Genomic DNA, 18,098 nt, shown 5'->3' with positions numbered 1-18,098 from the left:
TCATGTCGTGTGGCATCGCGCTTCATTCTAGAACTTTTACATCCAGCTCAGTTTAATCATTTTCCCGTTTCCCGGTCTTCACTAAGTCAGTACCCTCTGGTAGAGGACGCCCAGAGTCATGGGACAGATGGTTCGCTCATCCTTGAAAGCCAGATAAGATATGCTCGTAGGACAGATTCCTTGTGCGTCGGTTTTGTTTTGCCAGGTTGCTTTTGCAGTGACGGTGGTGGCTGGTGTCCTTAGAAGACAAAGCCTTCGAGCCCTCTCTTCCGAGGGGCACGTCTTAGTGCCTACATTTTGCTTTTTGGAGGAAGGGAGGTAATTTCCACTTCTTACTTAGTAACTTCCATATTTTGGGCTATCTTCCCTGAGCTATATAGAGTATCCTAGATTGCTTTTGAATTTTACTTATGCACTCCTGAGGGAAGAAGAGATGTAGACAGAAGTGACATATGTTATTTTCACGTGGGAATATGTAATGGTTTGTGAGACCTAGTGCCCTCTTCCCCTGTCACTGAAATCCCATAGGAGGCCTCATTTTGCAATTCTGGGTAGCCAGATTTCTGAGTAGGGAGGACAGGTGCCTTGGGTAGTCACTTGGATCCACAGTAGACTTGGTATGAGTGAGAAATAACTTGTTTGTGTTAAGCGACTAAGATACTGGGGTTGTGTGTTATTGCAGCATATCCTAGCCTATCCTGAATTGATGCAGAAGCCATTGGCTGTTTGAAATCCCGGAAAGTCTTGATTTAAATGTCATCTCGGTTAGTTCTGAGGATAAGCCTGTATGACAGATAGGTTTTATTATCTCCATTTTATAGATAAAATAATGATGCTGGGACTTGTTCATGCCTCCTGAGTTATAAGACCTGAATTCGCATCTGGGCCGAACCCCCTGGAGAGGTGACTCAGAGGCTTACCTGGGGACTTTTAAAAATTGTACATAACACCCCTGCCCCACCCGGAGTCTGGTCCACTCTCACCTGGAGAGTCAGTGCCAGGACTGAGTCACTGTTGCCAATTGGAATGATTCACGTTGTAACAGCAAACAGGAGTTGAGGTACTACCTTTGAGCCTGGAGGTGCCATGCCTGTTGGCTAAGTAAGTTTCTGTGGGCAAAACCATCCTTCTCTGTAGAATGCAGAGTTCGCTGGGGGTGTGGCGCGGAGGGAGTGTCTCATTTCTTCCTGGGAAGGAGCTCCCTGCTCTGCACGCACCGCGCGGCCTGATTTGCTGTGAGAGGTGCGCAGTTGGAAAATGTGTGCCTGAGGAAGGCTAGGGGAAGGCAGAGAAAGACGTCTGCTATTCTGTCCCCCAGCCACATCCGCAGAGATCCGAGTGGGGAGCGGGCAGCAAGCGCCCCCTGTGCGTGCCCCCTGCTGTCCAGAAGCAGCTGAGATGGCTGCTCACGCCTCTTGCATCCGTAATTGTGACGGAGGAGGACATGGCAGGTGAAGTGGGGATTCTGGGAAGATAGGACTTCGGTATCCCTGTTAGGGTTTAGGGGACGGGGCAAACACAACCCCTCTCTTGTCCTCCTGAGCTCAGAACCAGTTGAGAGACAGGAGAACAAAAGAAAGGTTTTATTATTGACAGAAGCTGGACTGAGGGCAGGCTCAGGTGTACAGTGTTAATGGGGTTTCTAATGCTCCATCTCCAAATGAGACAGGCCTCCACGCAGCTGACCACTGCAAGCCTCCACAACACAGATGCACACAGCCTTCCTGAGAGGCAAAAGTCCCCCCTCTGTGGGCAAGCAGACTCTAAAGCAGCCGTGGGCAAACTACAGCCCGCGGGCTGGATCCGGCCCGTTTGAAATGAATAAAACTAAAAAAAAAAAAAAAAAAAAAAAAAAAGACCGTACCCTTTTATGTAATGATGTTTACTTTGAATTTATATTAGTTCACACAAACACTCCATCCATGCTTTTGTTCCGGCCCTCCGGTCCAGTTTAAGAACCCATTGTGGCCCTCGAGTCAAAAAGTTTGCCCACCCCTGAAAGTCCAGAGTGACCAGCCAGTCAGATCGGCTGGAGCCCAGGGCATGGGTGCCACTACAGGGAAGCTGGTGCTAGTGTGGAAGCGGGGGGCCTGGTGGATGAAGTCCCTCCCACACTCCCTTCCATGTCTGACATGCTACGACTGAGTTTTCCCTTCATTTATCACTGTGCTTGTCCATCAGAAATGTGCTGCTGATAAAATAATAGCTTACATTTGCTTAATCCTTCCCTGGCTGCGTGCTTCATGTGTGCTGTCTTTAGTCATCAGAGGGTGGCTTTGTGTTTTGATCCATTAAATCTCTGGCTCTACGCTAAGTTTGCCAACAAAGGTGCTCTGAAGTGCCAACTGCACTGTTTTTGGTTATGTTCACATCTGGTCTCCTTGTCTTTCCCAACCCCCCTTTCTACCTCAAGCCTTCCTCAGACCACTAGTTCAATTCACGGAAACGCAACTTTCACAGGGGCCTTAGATACTATAGGCTTTTATTTGCCTAATGTGTTCATCTGGGTCCCAGAAATTTGGCCAAAGTATTGGTCACTGAACTTTTGTTGTTGTTGTTGTTAATCCTCATCCAAGGACATTTTTTTCCACTGATTTTTAGAGAGAGTGGAATTCCAGGAGGAAAAGAGGGATAGAGGGAGGGAAGGAAAGACAGACAAAGAGAGATGGACTGGTTGTCTCCCACATTTGCCCAACTAGGGCCAGGGATTAAATCTTCCCTTCCTTTGCCCAGGAATCGAACCACAACCTTTCTGTGCATGGGCCAACGCTCTACCCATTGAGCGACACCGGCCAGGGCTGGTCACTGAACCTCTGACCCCTGTCCATGTGGGCCAAATTATAGGAAGAGCAGTCCTCTTCCAGCTCCAGTTCCACATGTGCTCCAGCTCGTTCTGGGTGAGCATTTTGGTAAACTCATTAATTATAAGGCACTCAGCCAAACTGTGGAAAGTTTATTAATTTTGTTTGGCTGCAGTATAACCTTCTCCAGCCACCAGGAAATCTTTGTATCATGTTTTACCTCTTGAGGCCTTGGTTAAAGCATTGTCTTCACTCTGGGGCTATACAGGTTAAGCAGGACCCTTGGATAAAGGCCAGAGGAGATCAGCAAAAATGGTTAAAAGCGTGGAAAACAGGCACGCAGAGCTTGGAAAAGCTTGGGAGAGGCACTGAGGCGCTAACTCTACAGAAGGGGACACTTGGCAGAGTGTGTAAAGTCAATGAAGAGTGGGACCTTGGAGGACAAGGCCTGTTTCTGTCTCTTTGAATAGAAGGGACGTAGAGATAAACCACAGGGGAACTCCAGTTCCCGGAACACCTTCGCTGTGGGGGACCTTTCTAAGCCTTCTCGGCTGGTTATTTGTCCAACCCTTGCTCCCCTAGACTGTTTCTGCTTTCTGCCCTGCATTGCACATATCACATTTTGCTTTTTAATGTACTGAATGTTTGCAGAAAACACTCCAGCTTTCAGACGCTATGACATCATCATGTGTGTTGCCATCACTGTCAGCCACCCGCTGGGGGGCAGGTGGTGGTGGTTTGAGCACTTGTGATTTTTAGGAGGCACTTTCTCTGCTAGCTGAAACATGTTCATAAATTGCGTAAACGTTGGACTGTGTCACTAAACTAATCAGGACCTAACATTTTTTCTCCTAACAAAACTGTAAACTCCTCAAAGGTCAGGTCGGCGTCTTCTGCGTAGGTATGCACAGGGCAGCTCCGTGCGGAGTGTCTTGAGAAGAGCAGGAATGCAGGAGATACTGACTGAGTCCTCACGGCGAATCCAAGAAGGCTTGTGGGAAAAGGCTGTGCATTCCCCGGGGAGGCTTTCCAGCAATTTCTTTTGACCCCAGGACAGAGGACCCTTTGTGCCCGGGTCTCAGCACAGCGCTGTCTGAAACAGGAGGAGAACCTCTTGAGGCAGTTTGCCGTCCTGTGGCTCTGAGTCAGACATGGCCACCCCTATTCCTTGGAGAGAGCACTTGTAAAATCGTCTCAGTCCAGCATCGTGTAAGAGGGAACCAATGCCTGGTGCCCATCATTGACCAGCCTGACGTGGCTCCACCCTTCTTCCCACTCTGGGCAGAATTAATAGGCGACACCGACAAGGAGAAACAGACACTGGAGAATCACAGGGCCGCTGAGCTCAGCTTTGGAAAAACTCCAGGACCCAAATGTACTTAAGAAGCAAAATAAGGTTTAATGGAGAAGGAGAGTCAGGAGGGAGGAGCTTATGAAGACTCACGCTGTGATGAATAGTTCTTATTCCTTAGGCATGTTGTGGATTATCTGGGAAAATGTGTGTAAAGTGTTCAGTGCAGTGCTTGGCACCTAGTAAATGTTCAAGAAACCTAAGTAGTGGTGGTAGGAGTTAGGCACGTACACAGCGATGTGTAACTGGAGGGCACGCTGAAGGAAAGATAGAGCGTCTGTGAGTTAATGCGGGCTCTGTGGAAGACGGCTCACGACTTCACAAAGCACAGCGTTTCCCTACCGTGTCAGAAACATGGCTCTCGCATGCAGACGGCTCACATGTGTTCAGGTGTTTTGTGTGTTTGCCTTTAATTAAACTATAATTAGCAAACAGCAGAATGAACAGACCTTAAGTTGTTCGGCTTGATCAGTTTTTGACAGTTGAATACATGCTAGCCCAGGTAGAGAACATTCCTTCACCCCAGGAAGTTCCCTCACACCCTTTCCAATCAGCCCTCCCCTTCTCAGCAGCCTGTTCCGTGAGGACCATGTCCAAGGTGAGGAAAAGTGGCCCGAGACCGAGTCGCTTGCCTCGGGTCACAGGGAACCGGTTGAATAGCCACGAAAGTCCAGGTGTCCCGATCCCCACGTCAGAACCCACGTGTGGCCTCCCTGGTGCCATTTCCATTTGTACTGGGAGCCTTACTGGTCTCACTTGCCCATGGCTTGATTGTCTTCTTAGAGTCCTGCATTTCGCTGAGGCTTCATTATGAAAACCAGCGCTAATGCATCCAACTGAAATAACCTTATTACTTATGTAGTGCCATTTCTATCCAGAGAGAATTTAACTCACCTTTTCTCTTGAACAAATTGGCTTTCATGGTATTTCTTTGGCTCCCTCAAACTGTCCTCTAACTTTTAGAGTTCGAGTTCTTGGCTGCAAAAAAATAGTCTAGCCCCATGGTGTGTTTCTAGCTAGGCCAATGGAATGTCTCCTTGCAAAATTGCGCTTTGATATATTGAATTTAAACGCATGCTCCAACTTTGTCCTGAAGATGCCTCTTCACCTCTAACTTCTCCATTATTTAATGTGCTCTGCAAACTTTTTAATGGAGAGTGCGAGCTTCAATTACCATAGCACATTGCGTACCCATATAAACACATTAGGAGAAGGTATTGTGGTGGTCAACTTAACAAATGATTTTTCGCTTTGTGAGAGCTGTCATTAAATTGATGCTCCAGCACAGTACTAGGCCCTAGGGCAGTGATGGCGAACCTTTTGAGCTCGGCGTGTCAGCATTTTGAAAAACCCTAACTTAACTCTGGTGCCGTGTCACATATAGAAATTTTTTGATATTTGCAACCATAGTAAAACAAAGATTTATATTTTTGATATTTATTTTATATATTTAAATGCCATTTAACAAAGAAAAATCAACCAAAAAAATGAGTTCGCCATCACTGCCCTAGGTGGACACTGAGCCTTCGGTTAAATGTTTACCAACAGGCACCTATTCTCCCTTTCTCCATAAAGAAAGGTTATCAATCCGGGGACTTTGACAAGCTTAACAATAATATTCTTCCTGTCACCTTTACCTGGGAGAAGTATTTATGAGTCTTCCCCCATTACTGTTCCCTCAGCTGTGGCCACACGTCACGGGTGCTGGGAGCTGTGTTCTATGTACCACATGGTGGAGGGCGAGGCTTCTCTCCATCGCTGTGCAGACCTCCTGGGGCAGTCAGTGCTGACCGCGGGCGGGTGAAAGGCACTTTAGAAATTTGGAGAGGCAGTATTGCTACAGTCCTCCTCTATTGGAATTTATTTTAAGTTTTTTTCAGTATTCACTGTTTATCTAATAAGCCTCATAGTTAGGAATATAATTTATACATTAAAAGTAGAGAACTATTCCATTATGTTTGAATAAAGGACCTGTTAACAGGTGAAAAAATAGTTCCCTTTGACGTGGGGTTCTTTGGGTAGATAGGTTCTCTTGAGGCCTGTGAGTCAGGCTCTAGGAATTCTTTTTCAGCTCCACCTTTGGAAGAATAGAGGACAGTGGCCAGATGGTGCAGGCTGGGCTCTAATCTGTTTCTTTAAAAGGCTGATTTAGTTACGTTTGTATTGAAAATGGATTGGTGAAAATCTTGTACAAAAGTGCTTCTGTAGACCCTGGCCAGTATTTCATTGGTTAGCGCATTGCCCAAGATTTCGGATTCGATCCCCTGTCAGAGCACATACAGGAATCAACCAGGGAATACTTAAATAAGTAGGGCAACAAATCAGTGTCCCTCCCTTCCTTTTTTTCTCTCTCTCCAAAATCAATCTATAATAATAAAAGCATAATATGCTAATTAGACTGGATGGCCAGGGCTGTGAGGGCCGAGCCCCTTGCACCAATTTCATGCATCAGGCCTCTAGTCAATAATAAATATATTTGGGAGGGGGGGGGGGAAGTGCCTCTGTATTCCTTAACAGCACACCTTTTGATGGCCTTTGTAAAGAACCGCCTAGACTACTTTTCAGTAGAGTGGACTGTGCTCTTTTGAAGTTGGAAGCTGTACTGTCATTTTCTTCATTGTTCTCTACCCAAATCCACGGCTTTTATTCTAGCAAATTCCAGAATGCCATCTTCACTTTGGCTGCACTGTCCCTTCCTTTCAGGGTTATGAATCGTCCCTGATTTGGAGAGGATTTTTTCCATAGTGATATTTGAAAGCACAATTCTAAGGGCAGACATTATTGTTTGTTTTATGAGTTGTTTTACTGTTTAGAGTCTTGGGGCTTTTCCCCCATTTATTCTAAAACAAGATTTTACTGCTTTCACTTAGCTTAGATTGAAATTACTCAAACAGTTCAGCACAGTCAGAAGTATGTCCACCTGTATTTTATCACTGCTGCATAGATCAGGCAAGCGGAGAACTCAAGTACGGTTTTTGCTTGTGAACCTGTCTGAACCGCTCTCTCCTAGAAGTGGCCCATGCCTGTGAAAGCTCCTCACCTCCACAGCAAGAAGCATAAACCTATTTACCATAAAGTACATCTGTTTATTTTGTGTTGTCCCCAGGTGTGCTGGCGTCTGTGGCCACATGGAATACCCCTGCCGCTTCCAGAATCCGTCTGCCACAACCCAGGAGATCATTCCTCATCGGGTGTTCGCCCCCGAGAGCCTCGCAGGTGCCTGCCAGGAGACCCTTCTGCAGCTGCTCTCTCCTTGCCTCTCAGCAGCGCACGCTGTGCTGGGGACACACCCATTCTCCAGGCTGGATGTGCTCATCGTCCCTGCCAACTTCCCAAGCCTGGGGATGGCCAGGTACATTGTTCCATTATGGCACTTGGAGAGAACATGCTGGGGGAATTCTGTGACTATTTCTTGCTTTTTCTGAGCTCAGTCAGAGCTGTCCTTTATTAGGATGGAAGGGCCATGATTGCTTGTGCTTGGACATCTCATTGCTGCTTTGAGGGACAGTCTGTGCATAAACTCTATGGTGCATGAGCCTTTGGGTGTCTTGGGCTGCATTCAGCTGCCTTAAAAATAGAATGACATTGTCGCTGGGATTTAAAAGACATGGTGCCCCCAGAGTGTTGTATGTTGGGTCGTGGCTGATCACTGGCTGGTTAGCTTAGGTGGTGAGAGCATAATGCTAATGATCCCAAGGTCATAATTCTGGGCAGGGTGACACAACCTGGTTCCAGGGCCATAGGCTGCTCGCCTAATCCTGACCAGCTGTCTCATCCATTCTCACGTCGTCACAAGGGCAATGGCTTAAGAGCCCCTGTGTCAGAGAGACTGTGGATGGATCAGTGTAAATCCATCACCACTGCTAGAAAAACAGCTCAAAGCAGGCGGCTTCCTGGGGATGAGGTGGGGGTGGGAGGTACTTGTCTTACTACTGCTGCTCAATACAATAACTACATTGTTCTTATTGATGTCATAGTTTAGTTCCTATAGAAAATCAAGACCTGCAAGTTGAACCTTTCCCTAAATTATATTATTTACACCTAAAATTCGTTCATTAATGCCATTGTTTAGTCAGTAATAGGTAGCTGGATTTCACTCAGCGTTTTACTTGGTTATCTACTCAGGATTTTACTTGGTTATATTTCTGTTTGAAAATCTTAATCATTAACAGTGGATATGCTTGACTAAAGATGGGAAAAATAAGCTCATCAAAACATGTGACTTTAAGTTTTTCCCTATTAGTCAAGGAAATTCCTGCTGCCAATTAATTTCCATGCTTTTGAACAGCTGTCATTTGTGGTGTTTTCCCTGAAAACTGCACACATTCTTAGTAAGAACCCATGAGTAGAAAAGAACTGTCCAGAACATTTGCTTTTGATCTTTACTACATACGTATCCTTTTAAAAAGCTGGCTGGCTAGTCTTAATCCTGCGGAGGTCTGAGAAAGTCCTTTAGGCTGATTTTTATCCTATATTTATGAAGATAATGGGAATGTAGAAGCTAGGATAATTATATATATTTGGTTACATGCATCATAGAATTGTCTTGGATGTCTATATATAGAATCCTTCTTAACAAGCGGGCTTCTTTGGTCCCTTTGAAGAGTCTGCTGGACTTAATTTAAGCAGAATTATTGGCAAAGAAAGGGTCGTTCATTAAATGCGTCTCATTTGTACACAGTTTTGAGGGGCCATATCTGTTGGGAGTTTTCAGCACTTTATGAGAGTGCAGCTTTCAGGGCATGTTTGCTCACAGTTGAGCGCTGACCCGAGGGAAGCCGGGCAGAGAGGCTCTCACACAGAGGGCCTTGTTTTCTGTAGCTCCTTCCTGACGTCCGTCTGCCTGGGCCAGGACTGGCTGACCTGCGGGCCATGGTGTAAAGCTTTTCTTTTCAAGTTTGCGTGCCCAAGCAGGTAGGCTGTGTGTTTGCTGCTGCTTGCGATATTTAAAGTGATTTAAACATGCTTAACTCTGTATTTTTAAAGCAATAAGCCTAAATACCCTCAGGCTAAATGGTACTGGGCACAAATGTAAAAAATGTGAGGGTAATAATAACTTAGCAGCAACAAGAGTGCTTTCATGCTGAACAGGAGAACCGCACACTTAAACATTTGTGGGTTGTCAGATATCATTTTTTTCCATTTCTCCCCTTCTTTTTGGACTGTGGAAAGAGTCTGCCCTGGCCTAGATATTTTCCTGGGCTTAGTTACTGTTCCCCGTGCTCGAGCTGCGGAGGGTTGTGGTGTCTTCCACTGCCAGTGGCGGGGGCGGCGGGGGGGGGGGCGGGGGGAGGGGGGCACTGTTTTTCCTAACTCTGACCTAAATTGATTCCACTTGTTTGGCGTGACTCTCTTGGGATCCCAACACCTTGAGCACATGTGACCAAGTGGGGTCTATGACTCAGTTGGCTCCCAGGGTCCCGCTGCCTGATTTATGGTCATGGCTTTGCCTGGGGCTCTGGAAAGCAAAGCTGGGACAAAAATGACAGTCTTCTAGGCCAACTCCGTGCCCAAAATAGGAACAGAGAAACATCAAGGACAGTCAGAACCATCGGGAAAGACCTCCACACCGAAACTTGGCATTGTCCTGTTCGTTCTTGTGCACCAGAGCTCACAGGAGTGCCGGTAAATTAAATGGTTCTTTCCCGAGGCCACACTTTATAAACACATATGCAAGATTATAAATTCCGTGCCTCCTGACTACTGTAGTGGTTAGGGGTCAGTCATATTGAAACCCATTTTATACCATTTTAGAATTCTTTTTTTTTTCTTCGGTAAATGACATTAAAATCCCATATGAACTAAAATGGGTAAATTGTTAATAGCCATGTTAAGTAGTTTTTTTTAAAAAAAATTTGGTTGATATCGATAATGATTGCACTGTATTTTAAATGTTACACGTCATGGGTTGTATAAATAATCTTAAAACTCGTTCTCTGAGTCTGCTTTTGAGCCTGGTTCTGATATTCAGTGAAGTGAGGGAAAACACATTTGTTCAACTTGAATGTAAGAAATGACAAGTCAATTTAAAAGAAGGTAAATAATACACAAACATCTTCTTAGAATTTGGAATGCTTTTCAAACACAACAGTAACTAGAACATTTGTCAATTCTGCACTTAGTGATTTTTGACACCTAGTAATAGAATAGGTGCCCAAAATCATTAGACCTATGACCTAGCAACACCCGCTCCAATCCTCCTCTGAATGACCGTTCCACGGAATAGACGCTTTCATTCCATTCTGATTCGGAGAAAGATCACCAATGTGTTTTAAAACACTAGTGGAAGTTCCATTCCCATACTTCTCTCATTTGGTAAGTGTGGGCTTTGTGTTTTGCTTTATTTTTGCCTTCCACTGAATCTGCCATATTAGGAGCTATGGAGTGGACATTTCGTGGATTGTGTGATTTGATGTCTATCCGAAGATCTGAATGCGCTTTGAATGACTCTCTACTGAAGAACAGCTAGTTGTCTTCGTGTGGGTTTCATGAGTGTTCCGCCGTTTCCATTGCCACCTGGTATTTTCTCAGACGTCTCAGCTAGGGATTCACCAGTAAGCCTGATTTCCTAGGTATTGAGAAATGCATGAAAGGAGCTCATCATCATGCTTACACTCTTTGTTATAATAATAATAATGTTAATGGAATAATATCCTGAAACCACATTTATGACGGTTGCTTAAAAATTAGCACCTCCGTCTTCCTTGTGAGTGCGTTTATAATACATGCTTTGCTTCATCATTTGTCTTTCAGCAGTTCACAATTACGTGTCACGGGGCATAATTAGGTTGGCAGAACTACCTTGCTGATATCCAAATATTCTTTTTCCCCCCTTTTTCTATTTCAGTTTCAGGCATCTCCTACAAATCATTTTTGGAGTGGTTACGGAGCTCTGAATAAAAAGCCACGTCCTCCGTGGCCCTGCTCCATGCCCAGCCATTCACCTGGGCCTCAGCCCTGGTCCCACAAGCAAACAAACAACACAGCAGCAGCGTGGTTCAGGACAAGTCACAAAGTCTGCTTTGACCTTGCCCACCGGTTCTATACCAGATTGTCCTGTTCATCTGTTCATTGTTTCTTTATTCATTCTTGTAAGAAATTTCTGTTGAGCACATAATGTGAGCCAGGTAGGATTAAAGATGCTGAGTCTACAGTGGGAATGAGATTGACGCGGTCTCTGTCCACATGGAACTTCCATTCTAGTCAGAGGAGAAAACTGTATACATAAAAACAAACAACCAAGATGTGTGCTAAGGGCAAAGAAAACCAAGTCAGCGGTAGAGTGACTGAGGATAGGTAGCTTTGCTTGGGTGGCGAGGCAAAGGCTTCTTTAAAGAGTGATGTTTGCAGTGAGACTGGAGAATGGGAAGGAGCCAGCCTTGCGACCGTCTGGTGGGAAAGCAACCAGGGTGAGGTGGTTCAAGTCCAAAGGCCCCAAGGTGGAAACCATGGAAGGGCTGGAGGAGCAGAAAGAAGCCCAGTGTAGCTGAAGGGCAGTGAGCTTTTAGAATGGCTTTCCTTCACCCACTTCTCCTTCACCCACTTCTTAAACTCGTTTTTTGAAGCCAGGAGCTGCCATGGTCCCTCAGGGCTTGGTCACCTGAGCCACCCACATGGTATGAGGAAGAGTGAGGGAGAGCCAGTAAGAAATGGGGGAGGTGGTTCCAGGCAGCCAGGTGTTAGAGGGAGAGGGGTCAAGTGTTCTCCCAGTTTCCTGGGGCCAGCAGTGCCGTACCAGCTCGGGACAGGCCAGTTAGAAGCTGACTGAGCTTAGCAGCTGCTGTCCTTAAGCAAACTTCTCCATTGCGAGGACATGGAGCACCTGTGCCTGGACTGACAACTCTCCCTTTGTGGAGAAGGGACGAGTCTCGGAGCAACACGTTCCTTCCCCCAGAGGCTGCTGATGGATTCCTCGCAAGGTTTTTTGATACAGGGAGGGAGGCTGCGTGTACATGTTTGCTCATCCTGATTTTAAGCTTTTAAAAGACTGAACAAAAATAGGATTGGTAAATAAAGAGCTTCGAGAAATAATTGCCAATTACTTAAATATCTTCAACGTACTTCACAGTAGAGAAAAACTATAAAGCTTCCTATTACACATGGCTTATTCTTAAAAGATTTGATTGTGCAATAAAAGGCGTCTAGTAGTTCCTGACTATTGCACGCACAGTTTTCTTAAGCATCTCAATTTGCAAATAAATGGTGTGTACGTACATGCCCAAGAATGAACATAACCAGCTTTTCCTCCTCCCTCCTCTCTCCTCCCTCCTCCTTCTCCTGGGTTAGACAGGGTGTTGTCCTGTTTATTCTTATCTCCCAGCCAATGCGTAATAGAATCAGCAAAACACAACATGCTGGGACAAAGGGCCTCTTGTTTTCAGGATTCTAACTGTGCTTCTTTCTGCCAGGAAGGAAGCAGTCATAAATTTCTGTCATTATCTTAAATAGCAAGGTTTCACAGCTTTGGGAATTTTTCTTTGCTTGTTCTTTGTTAGCTTCTACTTGAATTTTTTTGATGCCCCAAACCAAACCGCCGTGCTTTGAAACAATCCTTTACGTGCCAGGGGAGGTGACCCTGGCTTCGAGGCAGCGTGCCCCAGTCGCGATACTTGCTTCTGGAATCTGATTGGAGCTGGACATTAGAGCACCTTTCTGTTTACCAAGGCTGCCAGCTTCTCTATTCTCTGAGGACTTGGGGGCCTGTGTGTGAGTTTTGTCTCTTTGTGATTGTTGTTTCCAAGACTAATAAATTCTCAGATTTCTTTCTGCATGGATTGTTTTAACAATTGAAGGGCATTTCCGTCCACTGTTTTCCAGTGTAACTCATGTTTTTTCAAACAGGTGGATGTGAATGACAAAAAGCAGCTCATACTACCCTTCTTTTTTTATTTTTTTCCCTGTAAAATTTTAAAGCTTTGTTTACTGGTACCACTGCCGTTGCTATAGCGATGAATGAGCAAACAGACTGGTGAGTGGCATGGTCAGCAAGGTGGCTTATGCCCCCTCACACACACCCCTTGGCTGTTCTCTTTGTGTTCATTTCTCCATTTTGTTCTCTATTTTTGATTTTCTTCTTGAGAATATTATTTAACTTTGTTTCCCTCCTATTTTATAGTGAAGGGCCTTCCACTTCTAATGTGTTCTGGTTCTTTAATTTATTTTTCTTGAACTAGGAACTGGTATTTATAAAGTGATGTTCTTGACAGCCCTTGGCTGCAATTATTTGGGTAGTCTTGACAATACCCATTTGTGCTTAGTGAGCTGTGTGTATGCTCCATTTGTTTATTTATTTATTAATCCTCACCTAAGGATATGTTTTTATTGATTTTTAGAGAGAAAGTGAGAGTGAGAGAGAGTGACAGAGACAGAGATAGGGACACCAATGTGAGAGAGAAACATCGATCGGTTGCCTCCCCATACGATCAAACCCGCAACCTAGGTATGTGCCCTGACTGGGACTCGAACCCGCACCCTTTTGGTGAACAGGACAAAGCTCCAACCAGTGAGTTACCTGTCCAGGGCTATGCTCCATTCTTTACGGTGCAGGTGCAGGTGCAGGTGCAGGAGGATAGATGATGTCCCCAAGTCACTAGAGCTGGGAAGTCAGAGAGAGAAGCCAAAGGGGTTCATTCTGGACGGCTCACAGAGCCTGGGGTTCAGCCTTATCTGTCACCCTCTCTGAGGTGTGCATGTCTGCCTCAGGGGCTGGCCATGGGAACCAGGGGGTCACAGAGTTGACTTGAAGATCAGAGGTCACTGTGGGCTTATTGGAGGCAGCCACCAAGTCACAGGAGTATGGTGGGGCCAGGCTCTCTCTCTTCTGTTGGAACAACAGGCAGAGTGAACTCATAGCTTTTGGCTCAGCCAGAATCTTCTTCTTGCCATCAAACAGCTGTGCTGCTTGTCAGATCCAGAAGTAGCATTTTATCATCATTACGCCATGATTCCTCACCCTCTGAAAGATTATGCTTAAGTGTTATTTTCTTTGAACTGCTCTGCACATGCATAGACTGACAGTCCAACCTTCAGAGAACACTGCTGGGGCCATCCTTCAAGAGAAGTTGTCAGCCTTTGAAAGGCCTTCCTGAAGCAATCAGCCCTCTACCTACATTTGCAATCTTCTCTCTCTCTATTGATGTCATCATGGGCCCCTAATCTCTTCCAGCCCTTCAGCCTGAGATGGCCATTCAGCACTACCTTTCCATTTTTCCATTGCAAAGGAAAGTTTTTTCTTTCCCCCCTCCCACTTATTTCTCTACAGGAACACCATTGCTGAATAGAGCATACATTCCCTGGGTGAACAAGAATAATGGAATTCAATGTCAAGTTGCCGAGGTGGAATATTCCTCGTCTTGCTGGTTTCACTCCTCAAACCACTACAGATAGTCTAAGTGAGCAAATGCTACCGGCTCCCGATGTGTTCTGTATGTCTGTGGGCATGGAGCTGTGCATGTATTTCTTCTAAGGCCAGACTGCTTTTGGAGGTGACCACCAACTCCAGAAGTGCGCAAGCAAGGCACACGGATGACCAACTTTGCTTGAGGGAACATCACTTCTGTTGTATCACATCCCATATGCAACTGGAACCCACCCCTGTCTGAGCCACAGAGGCCCGTTGGCATAATGTGGGCAACTTTACCCAACCCCTAGAATGTAGCCGGAAGACTATCCCAGCTACCTTTTCTTAAAAAGAAGTACCCTAAACGGCCAAAGATGTGAGGAAACACACCTTTAAAAACTGGATTCCTTTTTAAAAATTGATTACTTTGTGGGGTTTATGAATACAATGCAAAAGTCCACCCTGATTTACCTGAATGGAGCGCAGAGCAGAACATGTTATATTTCTTGGTTAACTAACCATGCTGTTTATAGAGGTGACTGCTCAGAAAGTCCAGACATTGTTCGGGGAAGACGGAATGCCAGATCTGCCCTTCACCCTCCCGGTTAGCTTGCTGAAAATATCCATCAACTCTTCTCACCACGAAATGGAAATCTAGAATTTCATTTCAGGAGAGTGTGAATGGTACCTCGGCTCCTTAGCCAAGACTTGGGATGGGCAAGGAGGGTTTGCCTCTTGGGACCCAGCAGTGGGCCTTTGTCACTCAGAAGCCAGCTTGCTAAATTGTGGGGATTGTGGTTGGCAGATCCTAGTTTCTGAGTTGGTTTCGTCTCAGAGGAGACCTGAGAACCTACTGAGAAGGAGCCTGCTCCATTTTCTGGCTTCCATCATGCATGCACAATCTCTGAACACCCTATTGAAAGCTGCTAGTTGGAAAGGGATGGATGGGCAAAGCTAAGAATCCATATAGTAGACGACTATCAACTGACAGGTGTGGTGAATGCTGATGATTCTGTGGCTACACGGAAATACAGGAAATAGGAAATAGGAAATACAGGATTTAGGAAATAGCCTAAATCAGGGTTGGTTTGTTTTTATAGTAGGTTCCAAGGAAGACTAGTTTTGTGGAATGTTAATAATATGGGAAAAGGAACTATGGGTTAATTAGTTTAGGAAATGAAAGAATTAAACCGAGTTAAAAGGCAGTCTTTATTGGAGGGCTGCTAGTAAAGCCGTTAATATCTTTATTATCCTGATGTACTATCCTGCTGTACGTGTGCATCTCAAAGACAGGGCCAGAATACGCAGCATCCCCCTGGCCGTGGCGCCCGGGGCCCCCTTGACCGTGTGCATTTCGTGGGACCGCTCTGTTCCCCTGAAACAACCTGCTCACAGCACACTTTGGGGAATGACTCTTCAGAAGTAACCTCGGAGCTTGTGGTGCAGCTGCCGTGGAGTCCAGCTCCGTCCCGTGGGTGGCGGGGAGGCCCTGCTTTATCTCAGTGAGGAAAGTGGCTCGCCGCTCAGGGCAGAAGGCCCCCACTTCTGATTACACATCTCTTTCTGGACATCTTCCCCTTCAAATATTGATATTTACTCATAAGTTGTATGCATTTAGTATTCTGTGAATATATTAGGTACTCTATAAAATACACGCAACAACAGAAATTTCAAAGGGTGAGGAAAACCAGTTATGAAAGTTCTGTCATTATTGCCTGCACCCAGTGGTTTGGCCCGTCCCTGGGGTCCCTGCGCCCACTGGAACCCCACGGAGACTGACTCAGTGGGTGGGGCTGGGGTCGTGGCATCTGAATGTTAACACATCCTCCCAGATCATTCTGCTGCAGGTGATAGCAGTGGGGTTGGTGGGGACTGCTCAGGCATCCTGGGAAACTCACAGAGTCTGTCCGTACCCTGCCACCTTCCCTCCGGTGAGAAGGCCAGACTGAGGGAAGAGGATGGTGGGGGCGCTCCCTGGTGCTGTCCCTGCTTGTCTGTCACTGTAAGGAAGGTGTGTTCCTGAGGGGCTGGGCCCAGGGACAGGCCGGGATCCCAGGCGTCCTGGCCTTCCCTAGCCCCGTTTCTTTCTCTGAAAAGTAAGGGGCTGATTTAGGATCGCCTTCAAAGTGCCTCAGAGCCCTAGCGTTCTTTGATTTAATTGGGTTGGAGTTTTTATTTCCAACAAGTGTAGGGGTGATTCAGTTTCTTTCAGCAGTTTACATACACGTAGATTTTCTTTTGATGTTTGAGCTAGTTAGAACATAAGCCTGCGATTTTCTTGTACTCCTTGGGCACCTGGACAGCAGTAGGCATTTAAATTTTAGGCCCCCAAGCAGAAGGTTCAGAAGGGGCCTCTCTTTGATTGCAAAATAGGCAGATCTCAAGGATAAGGGCACCCTTCCTTTCCTAAGAACCACCTGTGTGCTACGGACCATCGTACAAACCAGCATTTCCGAATACCGCGCCAGGTGTATGATCCCTGGAAGAATTCAGGCCTCTTTCCTTCAGCCAGGCATTTAGCGCTCAGCCCCAGCCCCTTGCCCCTCAGAGTTAGCAGCGAACTTGTCTCCCCACCCCCGCCCCTTGTTTTAGCCTCCCATTATCTCCATTTGCAAGCAGATAAGTCACACCTACGTATGTTTGAACAGTTATCAGGTTTGTCTGCTGCCCAACTGGGCTTCAGTTTAACAAATGACAACAGAGAACCCAGAGAGGGGGGTGGGTGAAGATATTTCGGTTGTACCTGCAGGTGTTGTTGTTGTTTTGACCTTGACAGTCAGTTTGAAGTGACCTGTCAAGCACCTTTGTGTGCTTCTGGGCACACCCACCTGGAAGATATTATATCCCCTAAGCTTTATGTGCCCAGCAGGCAGGCACCAGGGCCCTGGGTTTTGTTCTCATCCATGGAGGGTTAATGCATTCATGGCAGTACTTTCCTGAGAGGAGCCCAACTACAAACGCTGTTTTCATTTAATTCTTATTTTTCTTCTTCCTTGGCCTAACCCTCTCAGCCCCCAGGCCCTCCCCCTCATCACCTTCAGACTCCTTCCATCCCGAGTCAGCCTTCTGTGCTCCCTCACCTCCTCTGTTTGGCTTTAAACCATTTCTTCCTGGCTTTGATATCTCCTTGCAGAACTGCAAGCAATCAGGAGGTTATAGGCCCCAGAGCTCTGCAGGGCTCACTGCCTGGCAGGGGGCTTAGGCCCCAGTCCCCAGACCACCGCAGGGAATCGAACCCAGAAACCTGCCAGGCTCTAGTGCCCTCTGCTGCAGGTGACCAGCTCCTTGGGGGCCGGGGTGGGGGGGTGCACCTCCTCAGCTGAAGTGCTGTCTGGGAAGACCTCTTTGGGAGTTATTCGGACCTGTCCTATGTGGCCCAGGTCGTTGTATCTCTTTGAATTGCTCTTTTTAAATTTTGAGTTTCTCCTCTGCCTTCCAAGGCCATATAAGCTGGTGCCCAGAAGTTGGGGTGAGGAGAGTGAATAGATGAAAGGACCCCATTGGATCCAGCTTCATGCCTACCAATGCTTGGGTAGTTTTAAGTTATTTGAGGATACAGATGATGGTTCCTTACTGAGGGAACGTTGAAGGAAGGCTGTTGAGGTAG

General features: G+C 46.3%; 1 protein-coding gene across 12 annotated transcripts in view; it reads left to right on the top strand.

The window, feature by feature from the left end:
• Positions 1-18,098, top strand: part of AOPEP (aminopeptidase O (putative)) — a 329,578-nt gene that overhangs the window by 71,694 nt on the left and 239,786 nt on the right. For all 12 annotated transcript variants that reach the window (XR_009447568.1, XR_009447569.1, XM_059656424.1 and 9 more), the window contains exon 5: positions 7,259-7,504. Coding sequence is in view for 10 of the 12 variants with exons in the window: in XM_059656424.1 (XP_059512407.1) it covers positions 7,259-7,504 (246 nt within the window). In the remaining 2 variants the exon portion in view is untranslated. The remainder of the gene's footprint in view (positions 1-7,258; positions 7,505-18,098) is intronic.

Source organism: Myotis daubentonii, chromosome 11 (assembly GCF_963259705.1).
Source record: "Myotis daubentonii chromosome 11, mMyoDau2.1, whole genome shotgun sequence".
NCBI lineage: Eukaryota > Metazoa > Chordata > Mammalia > Chiroptera > Vespertilionidae > Myotis > Myotis daubentonii.
The sequence above is the reverse complement of the archived record's forward strand: the minus strand, read 5'-3'. Positions and strand labels throughout refer to the sequence as shown.